Here is an 18,364-nt window from a genome sequence, read left to right as displayed (position 1 = left end):
TACAAGCTTAAAAATGAAGAGTCGCACAAAACCCATTCTCAACGTATTGTCGACGGCCATTGCTGACCCTCTTGAGTAACCGACGTATACATCAGCGGATTACTACCCAAAATGAGAATGACCTTAAGCAGCACGACGAGAGTTATTGGACAAACATAAATCAAGACGCTTTCGGTACTCGAACATGAGTGCTTTCCCCTTTCGAGTAATAATTCTGAGGCGACTTTTCCTTCGGCTGATCGATGGATCGTCGCGTTTGCTGTCAGAGATATTTTCTTCCCACTCGTGACCTTCGCACTGATCCTCGAACGGGATCGCTCAATCATAATGTCAGCTTGCTGTTTGAGAAAGGTGGCGGACGTTGTTGCCCGCACCAGCCCCTACAAGATGCAGCATGGCACTCCAGGCAGAAACACATAGATTAGTACGACCTCGCCGTACGCACGGAGAGCGGTTAACGCATAATTCCACCACTTTCGCAATATTCCAGCGAACAGCTGGATAGATAGTAGCGTTGACGATATATCCATAACCTCGGCACACACTATGCATATTCTACAATTTCAATTTTCTTCTGTTTTATCTAAAGAAATGTTGTCTTTGAATCCTAAATGCTACACATTATCGCTTGAAGGCTTCTTTGTAGGGTTGCAAAGTTGGGAGGTCCTGCTTCAGAGCTTAGTGTATGATTGTGATGAAGGTTACGCAGCCTCATACCAGGCACGCCAAATGTAGTCTATGCATTCTCACAGCGGTTTAATGTTCCTGGTACTTTGGTTAGACTAAAATAGACTTGATGCAAAGTGCCTCATCGCTGCGCCGTACTTTATCATAAAATTCAATAATGTATCATCGTGGCTGTGCGCTTCTTTGATTTTTTTCTGTGCCCCTCGTATCCTCCCACGCTGTACAATATGTCAAGGGAATCGTCAGGCTAATATTATCTGGAAGAGAATAACGACGCATGTTGAAGTAAGGAAAAGCGGGTTATGGAACGTACTCTTGAGGGTAGGTCTCTTGCTTGTGAATCCCAATGGTATGGTGTTTTGTGGCATGACGATTTAAGAATTTGTCCAAGTTGCGCAGCATTCGAGTAAGTCATGGGCGGCGAACACCGGGTTTGGCGATTCCACAGCCGCCTTAGCTGTATACCTTTTGCCTATAATACAAGTTGAACAAACCTCATACTAGGCTGATTCCCTCAATCACTAGCCAGTAACAATTCCAGTACCAGAAGCAAGAAGAGACAGTATCAAAAACCGACTTAGTTACCCTTCAAGCCGATCCTTCTCTACACGCATACAGCTTACACTATGATAGTAGCTTGGCGGGTTACGATAGTAACTACCTAGCTCGTTGCCTAGGTCGTCCACCTGTAAAACGGCGGTCGGAAAAGAATTGGCCTTAGGGCTGGACCGGATTCGGGGGTTCATGACGAAGTTGAGACGACAAAGGCATGTGATATTTATAGGCCGTCGTTTATGTGTCTCCTGGTTTTATCCAATACCTTACTCTTTGGACGCTGTTTTTGCCTGGACGATCAATTTTTATACTGAAAAGCGGACGAGCGGCCAAGTTACTAATGATTAACCTATCTTTAAAATCAAGGGATCATAGCTTGGTGGGCCGGTACTTCAGCCAACGCCTACGACAGCATTAGGCAAAAGGTGCCGACCCCTCAGGACACGAAAGGGAGTTCATAACTTTGCAGCCACTTTGAGTTCAATTAGCTCTTTCAATATATGTTGGTATCCCGATTCGAAGATTGTTATATATTGCATTGATTATGTTCCATGGGGGTTAGGACGGACACATGCCCACGTCGCATGTCACACAAAATTGATAATTGATGAGCTTAACGTAGAATGAGTTTTTAAGTTCTCTAGGCAAATTCGCATTCTATATATTAAAAGCATGCTCCGGATACGCTTCGTAATTAGCTAAGCCTGTTGCAATGGAATAATTATCACAAAGCCGAATATATACTTAATACAATGTTTGGCCCAATTATTCGACTTCCAGTGACAATATATTTTATTCACATCCAATAAGCATATGACCCCTGTTTCTGAATGAATCCATCTGCTCCTGTGTGCTCACAAATATACATTGTCACTCCAATCGTGTAGCCACACAGTGACAAAGATAAATCTACGCGGGCCTATTTTTGACTCGAGAATAATGCACTTGTACAGGAAACCTGTGCCGAAGTATAAGACATCGGCTGACCGTATGAACGTCACTATTCCAAACGGCGGGTACAATACGATCTTACGGAGTGGCGTCGTCGCCAACGTGACGGCTTCCCCTCTGTGCTTGTGTGGTGTCAAGATGAACACCATCAACAGGCGGTGTTCACCTTATGGATGGAATAGCGAATATCAAATCGTACCATCAAATTACAAGTCGAAAAACATTTACTTATTGCAAATATGTATCTGTTCTAAAAGATATAAATCTCTCAAAGAAAAACTAACAATATACTAAAATACTGGTTTTACACTTACTTTGGACCTGAAGCCGTGGTAAATTATACAAGAGTCGCTTGAATCGGCTGGAGTTCATAGCTCGTAGAGTTCTTAGCGATGAAATTGTAAATTCAAAACGACAACAGGGTTTTTCAGGAAATCCCGTTGGACCCCGAAAGCTAGAATTCCAAGCATTCCACAATGTTCTAGGAGCCATTCATTAAAATATTCGATCGGGTTGTGTATATATATATATATATACATATATACACACAGTTTATTATTACAGGTGTTATCAGAGAGTGAAAATGAAACTAGTCAACTGATTTCTTACATACTGCTAAATTTTCCTTACTACACTGGAGCGTTTTTCCACCTATACTAATTTGTTAACTTGAGATAGGCTAGCTAGTATGTATGCAATAGCTGCTTTCTTTATAAAAAAACTAAAACTAATGCAGTCTTTGTGGTACCGCAGTTTAAATACATATCTCGTTTTCTACACCATCGAAATATCGAAGCGACTTCATTGCAAAACTCGATTAGACCACAATATTAAAACCTTCCTTGAAACATGAATATTTTATGTTACTCTCTGCAATGGCTTGCTATAGAAAAGAGTCGATGTTGAGTTGTTGTCATATCTATAAGCGCACAACAGTCGGAAATATTCGTCCTTGTACACCCTTGTATTAAGTACAGCCATTTGGCAGCTCGATTTTAAACACTTAAGTAGTAGCACAACGTTTTCCATTTACTTTTAATTCTTGGCCTTACTATAACTGTAAAATCCTATGAAATTCATGTACAAGCTCTATATTTCTATAAAATCCAAATAATTTTAACTTAATTAGATAAAATGTGCGATATATTTCTCAACGAGAACTTCAAACATCAGTAAAGTGTGAATCATAAATTTTACAACCGATAGAGAAATTAGAATTATCATCATAAAATTTGTCATATAGGATTATCTCCTAGCTATCAATGCAGCTAGAACCATATGAATTGTGACAGTGACTCAGCAGCACCCTTATTTTTCAACGCCGTGTTCCAGATCCACGTTTATTACACGTACAGTCAGTTTTTATCATATCAGAATATAATATATAGGAATATTGGACCGAGAGGACTTTATCAACAAAATGTTCGCTTTACAAAACATTAAGGAAATTTTAGGGCCAAAGAACCCAAACGGTTCGATACAACTAACTTTTGCTTGTGTCATTCGTTACAGAATTAGTTCGAACGTGTTCAGTGATCGTTACCGCGCGATACCCTGCGTTGGTTATGCAAAAGTGTAAATTAAAGCTGCACAAGTTACAGTATTCCTCAATTACTATTACAACTCATAAAATATTATGGTTTTTTTTTTGGCATTTATCCATGGTTTATTCATATTGCTTCGAATTGGGTATTTGAAATCAGTTTCGGTCGATAAGCAGCTCCACTAAGTAAATTTTATATGAACTGACAGCAGTAACAATTGCCTCAGACTAACAACAGAGCCCCACGGCGAGATCCCAACGTTGTGCTCATATTATAATCACTAGCCGCTAACGCAGGTCTTTCCATGTAAACACCTATCCTATGCCGACAACACCCTCTACCCTGGACAACATATAGATTCGCTGCTTCGGTTTTCATACGGTTTCTTTGCTATATATATATATATATATATATATATATATATAAACACTTTTCTTCGCTAGCGACAATTACCTTTAATGTTGCGAATGAATGTGTCGTAGTCGTTCGCACATATGGGCAAGTTTCAAAAAAATTCAACAGAGTTCATTATTGTTAGGTTCGGTAAGTTTCCAAAGAGGTACGACTAGAGGGTTCTCTTTAAAATTACTATTTAGATAATATTGACCCCTAAAAAGCAGAATTAGGTTGAGCTTTGCTCTTTATATGTAAAGATCAGACTCTATAAACACAGCGCATGGCAAAAGTCTCTTGCTAGTTTTAGAACGTCACATAAAAGATTAAGTGCATCATATATATATATATATATATATACAATATATACAATAATTTATACACAATACATAATATACAGTATATATACAATACAAAGAAACCCTCGGGACTGTCAAGAGACCTCTGCCTTACCCTGTATATAATATCAGGCCACAATTTTTCATCACACGGAATGAAATATTTTTCTACAGCGTGACCATTATTTGATTACCTATGCGAATCACTATTTCAACAATAAATCGTTTTATGGAGTAAGCGTGAAAACCGCGGCTGATGACAAAAACGGAATATTGTGCGTAGAATGGGAATCAGTCGCTTTTTTTTTTTGGCCTATTTATGTTTCGCCTCGAAGCACGAGCTGAATATACATTATTTTAATTACCCGAAAAGCTGCACCTACTCATAGCCTAACTAGTTTTTCCGCTTCGAAAAAGCTTATCAAGAAACACAAATTACCCATATGCTGGTAATTAAATGAGAATATAGTTAATAATAATGGTGGTCCATGTTTGTAGAATACTTTTCATTTGTAGCAGATCCGTTAGCCCAGATAGAGGTCCATATCCAAAAGAACAAATCTACAAAATCGAAAAGGTTGGTCTCCCAAAATCATAAGCATCTAGGTTCGTTTTACACATCACAAAAAAAATTAAAGCAAATGAAGACATGTTTACTTTGGATCACCTTTATTTCTATAAGAAAATAATACAGCATTTACCATTACTCGTGTAGCCATATCGAAGTAGATAGCATTTGGAATAGTGTAAAAGCTATTCGCTTAACTAAGTTCAATCAGATATCCGTCAAGCAACGAATTTGCAACGTAATCTAGATTTCGAAATTAAATTATAGATATAAATAGACTCATATCCGATCTATTGCTGTAAGTTTGATAGCCTAAACGTTTTCCTATTAGACGCTGTTTCTATCGCCTCTTTGTTGTGTATCCGACTCAGTCCACTAAGCAGAAGCAGAAAACATACTGCTTTAAAAATGAATAAAAAAAATAAAAAAGCATGACGACCAGCTGATATTTTATATCGAGTTTTTTTTTTTTATCAAATTAGAGGCTGTATTTCAAGTTAAGCGTCTTGTAGAGGAAGCATATGACATCGACAAGCTCTGCAATAACTTTGGAGGTTGGCTTGCCCGAGCCATGTCCCGCTTTTGTATCAATGAGCGCCAGCAGCGGGTTCTTATTTTTGTCGCCTAAACGATGCTGAACTTCGGCGATGTATTTTAATGAGTGGGACGGTACTACTCGGTCATCATGGTCGCCTGTCAACACCAGAAGACTTGGAAAGTTATCAATATTTTGTGGCACGTTGTGTAGAGGTGAGTAAGTTGCCTGCACACTAAAGTCGGATGCTACATCTGGGCATCCATAGTCCGAGCACCAGGCGCTGCCAACTGTGAATTTATGGAAACGGTACATATCTGTGACGGGTACCAGAGCAACAGCGGCGCCGAAGAGTTCTGGCCGTTGGTTAATGCAAGCGGTGGTAACCATACCACCGTTGGATCCACCCATCAAAGCAATCCGGTTAGCTGTTGTATACCCATTATCAGCGAGGAATTTTGCCGCAGCATGCACATCATCTAGGGTATTTTGTTTGTTCTTTAGTCTACCCGAATTATGCCAGACATCACCATACTCACCGCCTCCTCGTACATTGGCGACGGCTACAGTAAAGCCCAGTAGCTTCACGAGCATTAGTCGGAAGGGCGAAAACGAAGGCTGGACAGAAATATTAAACCCTCCGTAAACGTAAAGGAGGCATGGAGCAGTACTATCAAGTGAAGCATCCTTCTGTCGAATAATGAACATCGGCACCTTCGTAGAGTCCTTACTTTCATAGAAGATTTGCTTCACAGTAAGATCGTCGGTTGTTACTCCATCAAGCTGAATTCGTTGATACTCTTCCAACGTGGCGTTAGGCGCCTTATCAATTTCGCAACGATAAATCGTTCCAGGCGTCAAAAATGAGACGAAATTAAAAAACAGCTCCGAGTCATTACGTTCGCCGGTCATAGCTCCAATCGTGCCAATATCGAATGGAAGAGTTTGCATGTATTTGCCGGTTTGAAGATGGTGGATATTAATAACGTTGGCAACATCTTTCAAATAAGCCAGAATCAGCTTGTCTCCATTAGCACATTGTGACCATTCAAGTACGTTTTGCTTGTCTTCAGGTACTACGTCGATCCACTCTTCCGGGTTCTTCAGATCAAACTTGATGATACCGTAATTGGGTCGGTCTTTGTTTGTGTGGAAATAGAAGGTTTCGCCGTCGTTTGCCAAGTAGTTAAGTTGACAATCAAATTTTCCGTAAACGCACTTTAGCTCAAGAGGCCCGTTTATACCTTGAGAAATGTCGGAAACATAAATCATCGTATCTTTACAACCCTCCATTACGGTTAGGACGAGATACTTGCCGCAGTCCGACACTTCCGTCACCATCCTCCAATTTGGTTCTTTGACAAACTCAGCGACCAGTATATCCTGCTCCTGAGGTGTATTCAGCTTATGATAGAATATTTTCTGGTTTGTAGCAGCTTTAGCTTCAGTTCCGCTCACTTTACCTGCAATATATTATATAAATAGCAGAATCTTTTATGGACATCTACCTGATATTTGTATTCAAGTCAGTAGTTCTTTGAGTAATCGCAACACACAGACTTACAAATTTTATTACTAATCAAATTATGATTTCCCAAATATCTAAAGCCAGATTTCATTCGTACTTTATACTAATAATATGTGGTTTTGAAATATCGGTGTAGTTCTGATGTGAAGTCCTAAGAACGGTGCTGTTACTGCAACGGTGCACATGAGTGTACCCACCCTGAGAGTTTCGATTGCATCCTTTCCAAGTTTTCAAATGTATGAGAAAATGGGCCTACGACACTTCACTATCTAAGGTAATGTTTTTTTTTTTCTATTTAAATGTAGAGTTAGAGCATTTTTTAGGAATACACCGAAAAATCGCATTACATAGAAGACTTCACAATATCTGTATTATATGAATAGTAAAATTTTGGTCAGACAATTCTATTCAGATTAGGAAACTTTACGACATGGATCACGGCGCCGTTCAATACGTAGCTAGAGTCAAAACATCGGACAGATAATACATCGAGACCAATACCATCGTGTTATTTCATCGGAACTACTCTGACCTGCTTTTTTCAATTTTCCCGTCGTATTTCTGTCTGCTACAGACATAATTCTTCAGCTCATTAGCAAACATGCGACCCCCAAAGAAGAGCCGAGAAGAACTAAAACAAATAGCATGGGACTCGGGCGCAGGGTTGGTCAGTATCAAATTTATTTGCCTTTTTCTATACTAAGTATCTATTCATTTCACAAATAGATAGAACGCCATGTCAATATAAACGTGCTTAGTAATACTTTTACATGCAAATGAATAATCTGTTCCTAATTAGCACTTCTAGATAGAAACCTACCGGTCCAATCAGCGTATTGTCCGTAGAAGAGACCCTTCTCATCCTTGGTCCATGATACGTTCGAATATCGAAACCTTTCCAGCTTCTCCGGTAAGTCTTTCTTCGTTTTGCAGTCCTTGATGTATAACGTCGACCAGTCCGATCCTGACTCAGAAAGGCCATAGCAATAGTAAGTGCCTTTTTCCGAAAACTTGCTCACAGTCAACGCGACGCTGCCGTCTTCAGATAGCAGGTTAGGATCGAGGAATATTTCCGGTGATCCATTCAGTCCCTGTTTGCGATACAGCACGTATTGGTTCTGCAAGCCATCATTTTTGCGGTAGTAATAGTGCTCGCCTTTTCTTGATGGCGCAGTGTACTTCGGATAATTCCACAGTTCGGTAAGTCTTCCTTTGATCTGTTCTCGATATGGGCATTCTTCAATAATTCTTTTTGAGATAGCATTCTGAGCGCTGACAAACGCTTTTGTCTCTTCCGCATCAGGATCTTCCATCCATCGGTAAGGATCTTCTACCTGGAATAGTACATTTTAGTTAAATGAGTCGATTTCGATACATTTACGCCTCGGAACGCCGTGCTAAGTACAGTAGTTTACAGTAGATTATCATAGAACGTCATAAGCATCAATAAGCTAGAACAATCATACGGAATTTAATTAAATGCCTAAATGTTACGACATTGCAAACTATGTCTTGGTTGTTGGACCGTAATATATACATCAGTCTCAAACGTAATAATTCCTAAATTAAATCACGCTTGATATACTAATATAGTTTATAATAGAACAAAAAAGCACATGTACTACCACCTGGGCACGTAATCAGAAACAACTGTTACACACAATTCTAGCACCTTAGTCCGCTTGCGCTTATCGATTTATTTTTTCATTTATGCACTTAGATAACGTTCTTCTCGCATCGTTCTTTACCCCGCTCGCTTTCAAATGACTATAGCATATATGCACTTCCATACTAGATTATAATCATACCAAAATCGAATCTAACAGATTCTTTATATTCCACCACACGAGTGTTTTAGAACTTGCTTTCACTTGAGCTGAATCAACCGGAGTCTACTGAGTTTATTTTTATGGAAGTTGCCTAGTAGAAGGTACAATCACATGGTCAGGCGAAATGCGATAGCAAACAAATCTATAATACTAATATGCTGATAGTACCGTCAGGATTGTAACAGTTTAGAAACTAGCTGAGGCAGCTCGGTGCAGCAATGCGTTTCATAGTATTGGTTGAAAATTTACTGCAGCAACGCAAGTCTTCAGAAGGATGCGTGACGATCATTGCCGATTCGGCGGTTTGCCAAGATGACAGTACGACTCACATAGTTGTACATTAATTATGCACCAATTTTGCGAGTATACGTTTGCTTATTATTCCTGAATCACCCATACTTAGTCGCTAAAAGAATACGCTAATTAATCTTCTCGTGGGATTAAGAGGCGACCATCCAAAAACAGCCAATTTTAGAGGCTCACACAAATAATAGAAGCGCGGTTGTCGGAGGAAAAGCCTATTTTATTCTAGAAACTGATGCGTAAGTGCCCTTTTACGGTGTCCAACTTTCTGAATATAAAAATACAGTTTGGAACGGAAATAGTCTACGTTGCGGTAACGTTGTCCTGTTGCTGAATCCTATACGAGCAGGAAAACGAACCTAATCTTTGAAAGGCCAAATATGATAAAGCGATAGGCCTTGAAGTACATGCTGTCGGCAATGTGCATAAGAGCTCCGAATTCGATTTACCCGTGTGAAACCACTGTTATCTTACTCTTCCCAACGCTTGATTCATTATTTCAGAAAATCCTAGTTTTCCTCGCAGTGCCCACTGATTAAGATGCTATATATTATATAAAATAATCAGAAAAAACTACTTGCACACTAGCGTGTATGATCATATAATGGCCAGATTTGTATCAATTACGCGAAGCACTACGTTACATTTGTAAGATGTAAACGCAGCTCACACACACAATAGTTACAACGAATAACAAAACCGATTTTTCGACCCTTCAGCTAACTAAATAATGTTTACATATATTTTCTTTGTTAACACTGGGTTCCCTGAATGACAGGAACGAAGCTATTAGAATCAGTTTTGTTTAGACTTCGGTGCTGCTAAAGTTCGCTATTCACAAAGTATCACTATGAATTGGCTATACGTTTGGCGCATGTTCTTTGCCAATGTTTTCTTAATACGTCTTTAGAGTTACCCTGCAATGATTTCAAGCTGATTCTCAGCTACCCCTCTTATGGAAGTCTTACGGGTATCACCCTCAACTACTACTACTACTACTACTTCAAACACAGCCGAATTTTTCTAGGATTTCCTCAGCGTACTTATGAGACCGCAAGCTGGCCGTATCGGATTTTATATTCGGTACCGCCGTCCACGCCTCAATTCGAACTCAGGCCACAACGTGTCCTTAAGTATGCTTGATACTACTATATATATCATTGATTAACTTGTTCCTATTTGCGTAACTGCTTACTGTAAAGCATTAAAAAAGGCGTATTAACTACTCATATTATACCGCCCCGAACAATAAAGCACTGTCTTATGATTTCTTTTGTATCCACTTTGCGGCTCAAAGCACCCCTTTACCAAGTTGACTGTAATGCTCTTACTAATAGCCGATTCACAGTGTTGTGATAATGCGTCAAAAAGGTGTGATAAAAAAGATTCGACGCAGTGTCGTGGACAGCTCCGTTACACGTACTATAAATAGTTTTACGTGTAAACTAACGCTTCGCGTACCAAAGGGACTGAGTCACTACCGAAATATAAGCAACAATGTAGCCCATAGTGACTATTAGTGCATAAGCGTCAACTGTTCTGAATTTTCAGGCACTATACCTAGCAGAAAGGCGGGAAAGGTTTACATAGGATTAAAAAACGAGCTTAACTAGCCCAACAGTCAAGATAAGTGGTTTCAGAAATGCGCATTGGCAGATGTGTTGAAACTGCAAACACAAATGTTAAAAAATAGGATGTAGTTGAAGACGCAGACACCAATGAGCAAGCCATTGAGAAAAACAAATCAAGTTTCGAGATTCTCTATTTTTTTTAGGGTTCCGCACCCGAATAGAAATCAAGTTAGTAAGGTAAAAGCTTTAGACAAATTTGTGGAAAGAACACCACGAGCCGCTGAAGCATGCAATTTAGTCATTGAGCAAACATGATAACAAAATTAGTAACAGTCATAAGTCAGAAGAACTTTACTTCGTAACAATAATAAGCACCTTTAAAAAACAGGTTGACAGATGAGAAAATGCTCCGGAACAGCATTCAGTTGCTATAATTAGGCTGACACAGGTCACCAGTTCAATGAATTACGTCAATGTCAGATAGTGTTCGCCTGTTCATAAGCTCACCAATTAAGTACTCTAACAGCTATGAAGCATCGTGATCGCAAATGGCTTGCAAGTCTGGGTGCTTCACAATGCAATATCGAGAGACAAACCAGGTACTAACTGTTGTTCCAACTATCTGAAGTAATGCTTAATAAAACTACCAACATGTATATTGCTATTCATTGTTGAGTAACTCATGCTTGCAATAGTCGATTCAGGATCAAGCACAGCAAGAACAAGAAGCTCCAATTATGGGCTGCATGCTGTCCACATCCAATAACAAAAAAAAAATCCACTGTCGCGGTTATTGGCAACTTCGCCAGTGGTGGGCACATTGTGCAATACGTTAGTAACAGTGAATTGGTATAGAATCATATTATAAGCACTTCTCTCTCTAGAATCATAGAGCAGTATTTCTTGAACTGCTGTGGAAGTGAAAACACCGACTGAGACGTGTGGCGCATTAGTTATTCACTACAGCATGAATGAACCCAATTTAGTTTCCTGACTCGGCCCTCCTCCGTTCAGTTGAGAGACATAGATTATTCAAGATGCATAAAAATTATCGTTACTTTCATCTTTTTGATGGAAACGACGTTATTCATCCCTGATCACCAATGATTTTGTGACTTCAGAAGACCTCGTTATATGATTGTAAAAGATCTCACGGAAGAACAACGAATAATATTCAGACTCAGACGAGCAACTACTGAGTGTGTCGAAATGCGCAGTTAACAATGCAACCAGAAGTTGTTTCTGTTAGCAAGACGAAGAGAAAACAACAATCAAAAATAGTGCACAATCCAGCGGAAAGTCAAAATCATTCTGACTAAGCTACAAACAATCGGTCCATTTGCAACAGCTTCTAAAATGCGCCGAAAAGTGGGGTGTTAGAGCACGGATTCGCTGTGACTATAAGGGCGCTCCGACATTTTTTTTAAAATGGGTTTAGCTGACATAAATCAAACAACCTAAGCTTAACTATGCATAGAAACATACAAGTTTAGATGGGATAAGTAATTTTAACTGATTTTTTTTATAAATAAAATTTTGAGTAATTATACTTAGAACGCTTACAGGTGATTCGGCGAAAACATTGTAGGTTAAACATTCCAAGTAAGATAATGGTGTACACTGTGGTTTCTATTTATGGTGTAGAAGCCTATGTTTCAATGGTAAAAGTACTTCTGAAATCGAGGCCTAAACATCTAACCGTGCTGAATAGTTGCCAACTAATATAATTATATACGTTGGCAATTTCTTGCGTGTAATTTATATAACACACAAGAAAAGAGCAAAGCTAAAGTTAGATAAAAGTTAAGTAGAACCTAAAGGCATACCTGTGTGCATGTAAAGTAGCCAATGACTATTTTCTGAAATAGCTCTAACAGAAAAATCTAACGGATGATTGCACTTATAGTTGAATCCCATAAGCTTGAACTGAGCCGCTAAAACAGAACGCCACTCGATAAACGACTTATACTCGACAATTACGTGATCATAATCAGCTGCTCAAGCGTTCTACGACCTCGACGTCTGCTAAACTTCGTTATTAGAAATGGGCAAACCTCGCCCGACCCGGTTCATCACCCCATGTGGCGACTCAGGTAACTGAGGATGTCTTACGGCATACCGTCTGCCTCTGGCAAATTTCAATGGCAAACGCACTAATTATTCGTAGATCTGACCCCATTTGTATTTTTTTGGTCTTTGCATGAAAGGTATCACAAGCGTCTAAGGGGGTTAAATAGAAACATAGATATTCCTGAGCAGGTCTGTGAAGTATATGGGACATCTATATCATACCGACTGACGACATTTCGTACCTAATCCGAAATGAATCTGTTAAACAGAAAATAACGTAACATTACTTAAAAACACTACAATTATTTTTCGCTATAAGTGTGCGTACAGTTAGTTTTATAGATCTCCACTTAGACGAAATAGCGCTACTGTGAATTGCTCAAAAAGAATGATGTCATTAGTCGTTGAGAAATAAAGCCGTAGTTAGTAATTTTAACTCGTTTTTTTTTGCGCAACGAGATTATATAACTTGGCTAGTCCAGTAAAGCTTTGCATGGGGTTACGCACTCACGACCAGTTGCGCACACCATTCACGTGTTACCCATGTGGCAGAATGTATTATAGAAAAAGCAGAAAAACCTATTGAAATCGGTAATCAAGTAATCGTGAAATGACTATTAGGCCTGAAACAATTTTCTCATCAGAGACATACACATTACACTACAGACTACAAGCACACATAATGGATCGGGTTTGAACTACGAAACGGTGCACGCCGAGTTAAAGCAATGGTACGGCGACTGAGACCTTAAGTTACTTGAAACGAGGAAGTGCCAAAAACATCAATGAGGTCTGGAGGTAAAGCACTGTTGTACTTCTATCCTTATAAACACGATTATACGAAGCTTGATATTAGTGGTTTGTAATAAAAGAGATCAGATAATGCTTGGAGAAACACCGCTAAAGGGTCCAAAGACCTAGAATTTTACAGTGCGGAGAACATTGAATTTCGCAGTTATACTGTTAGTTCGTGGTCGAGAAGAAGGCCAAAGACGATCCGAAAGGATTGTTAATTGAAAAGTATGGGCAAAATTTTCCATTAACTTTATGTTAAAACCTAGTCACTGAATGAATAAAAACAATAGTTATGCATCACTTTTGATTTATGTGTTTATGGAAGTCTTATGTGTTTTAAATGTTAATGAATTATAACATTATATGAGTAAAAAGTGTTGCAGTATAACAAACTAATGATAAAAAATGAAAAAAAGAGGATGCAGCTTTTATGCAATACTCTTTTATCAAGACTATCGTAATGCACTGATTAAAAGCCTACCCACGTCGACACTGTTATAGTAACAATGAATATTCAATTTGCTCCTGCAAATGTTTCATGAATCTATCTTCCACGCAATGATGTGTTACGCTAGGTAACACTAACTTCAAAACGGGTGGCTTTTTATGCGTGATAAGCGCATTTGCTATATCTAAGCAGATTTTCAAGTAAAGACGCTGGGTGCGGCGTTATTGATTCGCTGTAGACAACGTCAGCAGCCCTCTACTTCGTGCTAGGAATGACTGTCGTACTCACCTGAAATTCCCTGTAAAATAATTGCATAACCGCTAGCCTTCGACAGCACTACTTCAAAATACTTAATTCAAGTTTGTAAATGACTTGAAAGCCGTCACCTATAAGGTGAAGTGACTGCTAATGACGATTCCATACCATTTGTTCATGGAGCTCATCTCTGACATTGGCACGCCTCGGTTTCGGATATTCAATGCCAGGCATTCTGGCCAACCAGGAATTGCACCGCCACTGAGTAGAAATACACGATAACCGAGGACAAGCTGCTTCTAATGACGATAAACTTATACGTCTTGAATAATTCAGAAGAAAGGACTTCGCTCTGTAACAGAGCGTTCGATACAAAAGAATCTGCATCCGACGACGCTCAACAGGCGCTAGCGGCTGGTTCAGAATATAGCGCCTTCTTCGCATAAAGCACGCTCAAAACAGCTTATGAACGTGTGGTAGCCCCAGACTAGAGGCATACACAGAGCCACACATTGCTTAGAGATGAAGGAAAGCAGACGAATACTACGCGCCCGCCCGGCTAACGGATGGTGCAATTCACGAACAGACTGATAAAGCTGGTGGCGGAAGTTAGCCATAGCAAAAATATACACGGTTCCACACAACGTGGGACACTATTAATATATTTTATTTTTATCTGAAATATTCTGAAACGTACACTCGGATGTTCAGGGGGATCAGGCAAATCGTATAGCGTTAATAGTGCGGGAAGCGAGTCATTGCCTTACTCAACATGAGTCCCAAGCTTGTTCTTATAAAAATGCGACATCTAAAATACTTTGCTTCTTAAGCTTAGCTAGTCGACATACCCAAAATTATCGGAGCCGTTTATTATATATGTATTCACACGTAAATATAAATTAAACTATTTTTAAGTTATGTAGCATTAGGCACCACAGCTTCTGTACGTATGCACATATTCGCTGATAGTATTGGACACTATAGGCTACTCTAGGTGGTCGAAACAAGACGGATCATATATTGTGCCCTCATAGTTTCGAAACGTTTTGTTTAAATTCAGACATTAGTAGATTTTAATACTTCAAAAGACAAAACCGTTTTGAAGTTTATAAATCCTAATACTGACCAATTAGGCATAGATGTAATCGCTTGCATAGCAAATTCTCTAGTTAGAGGATTCCAAGAACTGTTGATTCAAGTTCCGCCAATGATTCATACTGCGCAGCCTGTGAATAAAAGTTGTTTCTTATATTAAGCAATTCTTTTGTTTTCACATTCAAACACTCAGCAAAAATCGCGCGTGGCTTTTGGCGAATACAGACGATAGGGTAGGTTCCAACCCAACAGATGATTGTCTGTTTACAAACAAGGAACACGCGAGCAGCTGCTGGCCGGGCATCGAACAAAGTTAGAGAATTTAGATTTTATCGCATTTAACCCGAGTTAAAAAAAGGCAGTTTTTCTAGAATTTACTCTAATAACATCCGTTGCAATGATCATTGATAATATCTCATATTACGAGATGCTATACTCATTGAAACTGCTGTATGTCGCATAGTGCAACGCCTATGTTCTATAGTGAATTTAGATCATTTGATTCTGTTAATAAGCAACGGTGCAAAAAATATGAAGCCCGCCGTACGGCTCGTTTGCTTAGGTAGAATGCCCTACTTGGATGCCCTAAAAGTTCAACACGACGTGGCTACCAAAATTAAAATACAACAGAAAAAAGGCGCCAATCCAGAAAATACTCTTATTTTAGTTGAACACACACCCGTTTACACAGTTGGAATTAGAATTAAGAATTATGGAGTTTCAGAAGAAGATCGACTTAAAAAACTGGGTCAGTACCTGCATGACGCCAATAAAACTTATTCAAGATTCATACACTTTCTCAAAAATCTACATATATAACCGAAATTGATCAGAAATTTTTGGGAATCGTAGGAAAGCTAAATTACCTAACAATAAGCTATATATATATATATATAGCTATAAAACGAGGGAGATCTCAAGAGAAATTGGACTCTTGTGCGTTTACGTCAAAACATGTAGCTTAAACAAATGCCCTGTACAACCACACTAGAAAGACGCATATGCGACCCTGAAGGTTATAGGCAATTTTAACTAACGGATACAATAGCATTAAAACAAATAAAATAAGAATTTACTATAAGCTGAAGTTTGTCATAAAAAAAAAAGGACTATATAGCTAATCGGCCACCCACTGCATGATCCCCGGTCTCGAATGCTATTCCAGTTATGGCAGCTCCGATTCTCGTACAAATTTATCCCAGGAATTAACGAATTTAAGTGAGAAATTAGCGCAGGATACCTGTGGGTCACATTTTGCAGTCAATACGGACCGCAAAATTTCAAGATGGAATACAAAATCACCCTCGGCTGCCGCCTATCATTGGCAAGAGTTTGCATTAAACTAATTGCTAGCCTCGATACATGGAACTGTAATTGAATCATCACACTGTACCAAGAATACACGACCTATATCGTGTACTATGTAAAAACATTTAATTTTCTGTCTAAACGTGCACTTATTTCCAGGAGCTGATTTTATCCGTTCTGACCGTGGTGGTTTGATAACATTTCATGGACCAGGTCAACTGGTTGTTTATCCTATTTTGCATCTAGCCAGCTTCGCACATCTGCGGAAATCTGTGCGGAATTATGTTTGCCACCTGGAACAGTCCGTAATAGATACCTGCAAAACATTCGGGGTCGAAACAATACGTACTGCAGATACGGGTGTTTGGTTGAAAGAAAGACCACTGAAAATAGCTGCTCTTGGAATACACTGTGCAAGGTGACTCATACAAATCATCTATTCTAATGTAGCTATTTATATTTATGATTTTCAGCGTAACAAAAACAGTGCCTAAAGAAATATAAGAATGTGTTGTAATAAATTATGAACGCAATTGCCAAAATCCTGGGACTCGTTCTACAATAAGAAACTATTTTTCCTAGCAGATTTTTAATGCACGATGTCTGCTAAAGGAATTTCTAACCGTTTCAGATACGTAACCACGCATGGAGCAGCGGTTAACTGCAACACGGACTTGGAGTGGTTTGACCACATTGTGCCATGTGGACTAGAAGGAAAAGGGGTGACGTCACTAAGCCAAGTTCTTAATAGAAATGTAACTATCGAAGAAGTTAAAAAGAACTACGTGCCGATGTTCGAGAAATCGTTCAACTGTCAAGTACGATAAAGTCTGCACTGATGTTAGCACGTAGGTGCGACGTCAAACAACGTTAAAGATTTGAATAAACAATATACTCAAATTACATAAATTCTGGCTTATTTTCGAAGCTGAATTTTTTTCAGCACTATTGACACTTGAGACCTCCCCCAACTCTTGTTGTCATCCACTATAATTCGAATGATGACCTACAGGATATGAGTAAGGCTGGCTATAGAATGTAGACTGTATGTCTTGGATTGCGTTACTGATACTTTTAGTTTAAATTTTTGGCACGGAATTGTACATACTTGTGAGAAGTTTCTTCAGTAGTACTAAAACATATTAATTTGATTACATATTGAAAATAAACATCCTTTTTTCCACTGAAAATCGATCGATATGAATGAGTTTAAATGTGTGACTGGCAATTGCTGAGGTTTTAACCAGAAATGGAAAAATAATTATCTATAAGTGAGTTGAAAATAAGACTAATGGTTTTCGTTAGAAAAGTCAAATGTTATAATAGCACCGTTAAACCTATAGGTCAAATCCCACAAGGATCCGTACAGATTAAAGCGAGCTTTGATTTAATTGACTGGCTAAAAGCAATTTAGCCTAAAAGCTTTCATTATCTTATATTTTCAGGTTCAAAATATTTAAAAGGGTTGAGGGTTGAACGTTGTTATCGTGCCGCAAGTGTAGGATTGAGCATTTTCACTTTACATCTATACCATATATGTGTATAATCTATGTGTAGCATATGTGTTTATCAGGTGAGTTTTGATCTGCTC

General features: G+C 38.9%; 2 protein-coding genes and 1 long non-coding RNA gene across 3 annotated transcripts; 2 read left to right on the top strand and 1 right to left on the bottom strand.

Annotated features, from left to right (window-relative positions):
- Positions 1 to 5,110: 5,110 nt before the first annotated feature.
- On the bottom strand, positions 5,111 to 14,861 carry LOC111249910 (prolyl endopeptidase-like). Its single transcript, XM_022804374.2, has 3 exons — positions 14,539 to 14,861; positions 7,920 to 8,433; positions 5,111 to 7,034 (listed from the first exon to the last, which is right to left on the bottom strand). Exons 1-3 carry the CDS (start codon positions 14,812 to 14,814, stop codon positions 5,515 to 5,517), a joined length of 2,310 nt encoding a protein of 769 aa, XP_022660109.1. The 5' UTR covers positions 14,815 to 14,861; the 3' UTR covers positions 5,111 to 5,514.
- On the top strand, positions 7,240 to 8,399 carry LOC147756344 (uncharacterized). The gene is made up of 2 exons (XR_015326470.1): positions 7,240 to 7,373; positions 7,674 to 8,399. It is a non-coding gene; the product is annotated as an uncharacterized LOC147756344 (long non-coding RNA).
- Positions 14,862 to 15,723: 862 nt separating the features above from the next.
- Lipt2 (Lipoyl(octanoyl) transferase 2) lies at positions 15,724 to 17,682 on the top strand. Its single transcript, XM_022802896.2, has 3 exons — positions 15,724 to 16,213; positions 16,933 to 17,191; positions 17,405 to 17,682. The coding sequence occupies exons 1-3, from the start codon at positions 15,997 to 15,999 to the stop codon at positions 17,598 to 17,600; spliced, it is 672 nt and encodes a 223-aa protein (XP_022658631.1). The 5' UTR covers positions 15,724 to 15,996; the 3' UTR covers positions 17,601 to 17,682.
- The last annotated feature ends 682 nt before the right edge of the window (positions 17,683 to 18,364 follow it).

Source organism: Varroa destructor, unplaced genomic scaffold, assembly GCF_002443255.2.
Source record: "Varroa destructor unplaced genomic scaffold, Vdes_3.0 BEIS01000004.1, whole genome shotgun sequence".
In the NCBI taxonomy this organism is placed as follows: domain Eukaryota; kingdom Metazoa; phylum Arthropoda; class Arachnida; order Mesostigmata; family Varroidae; genus Varroa; species Varroa destructor.
Note: the sequence above shows the minus strand (reverse complement) of the source record. Positions and strands in the feature narration are given on the sequence as shown.

What these genes read in the sequence shown, in the direction of transcription:
- Lipt2 (XM_022802896.2), top strand. Translation starts at nt 15,997, where the DNA reads ATGAAGCCCGCCGTACGGCTCGTTTGCTTAGGTAGAATGCCCTACTTG. An exon ending in AGATCGACTTAAAAAACTGG is followed by an intron (nt 16,214 to 16,932) that starts GTCAGTACCTGC and finishes ACTTATTTCCAG; the next exon opens with GAGCTGATTTTATCCGTTCT. An exon ending in CTTGGAATACACTGTGCAAG is followed by an intron (nt 17,192 to 17,404) that starts GTGACTCATACA and finishes TAACCGTTTCAG; the next exon opens with ATACGTAACCACGCATGGAG.
- LOC111249910 (XM_022804374.2), bottom strand. Translation starts at nt 14,814, where the DNA reads ATGCGAAGAAGGCGCTATATTCTGAACCAGCCGCTAGCGCCTGTTGAG. An exon ending in ATGAGCTCCATGAACAAATG is followed by an intron (nt 8,434 to 14,538) that starts GTATGGAATCGT and finishes GTACTATTCCAG; the next exon opens with GTAGAAGATCCTTACCGATG. An exon ending in ACAATACGCTGATTGGACCG is followed by an intron (nt 7,035 to 7,919) that starts GTAGGTTTCTAT and finishes AATATATTGCAG; the next exon opens with GTAAAGTGAGCGGAACTGAA.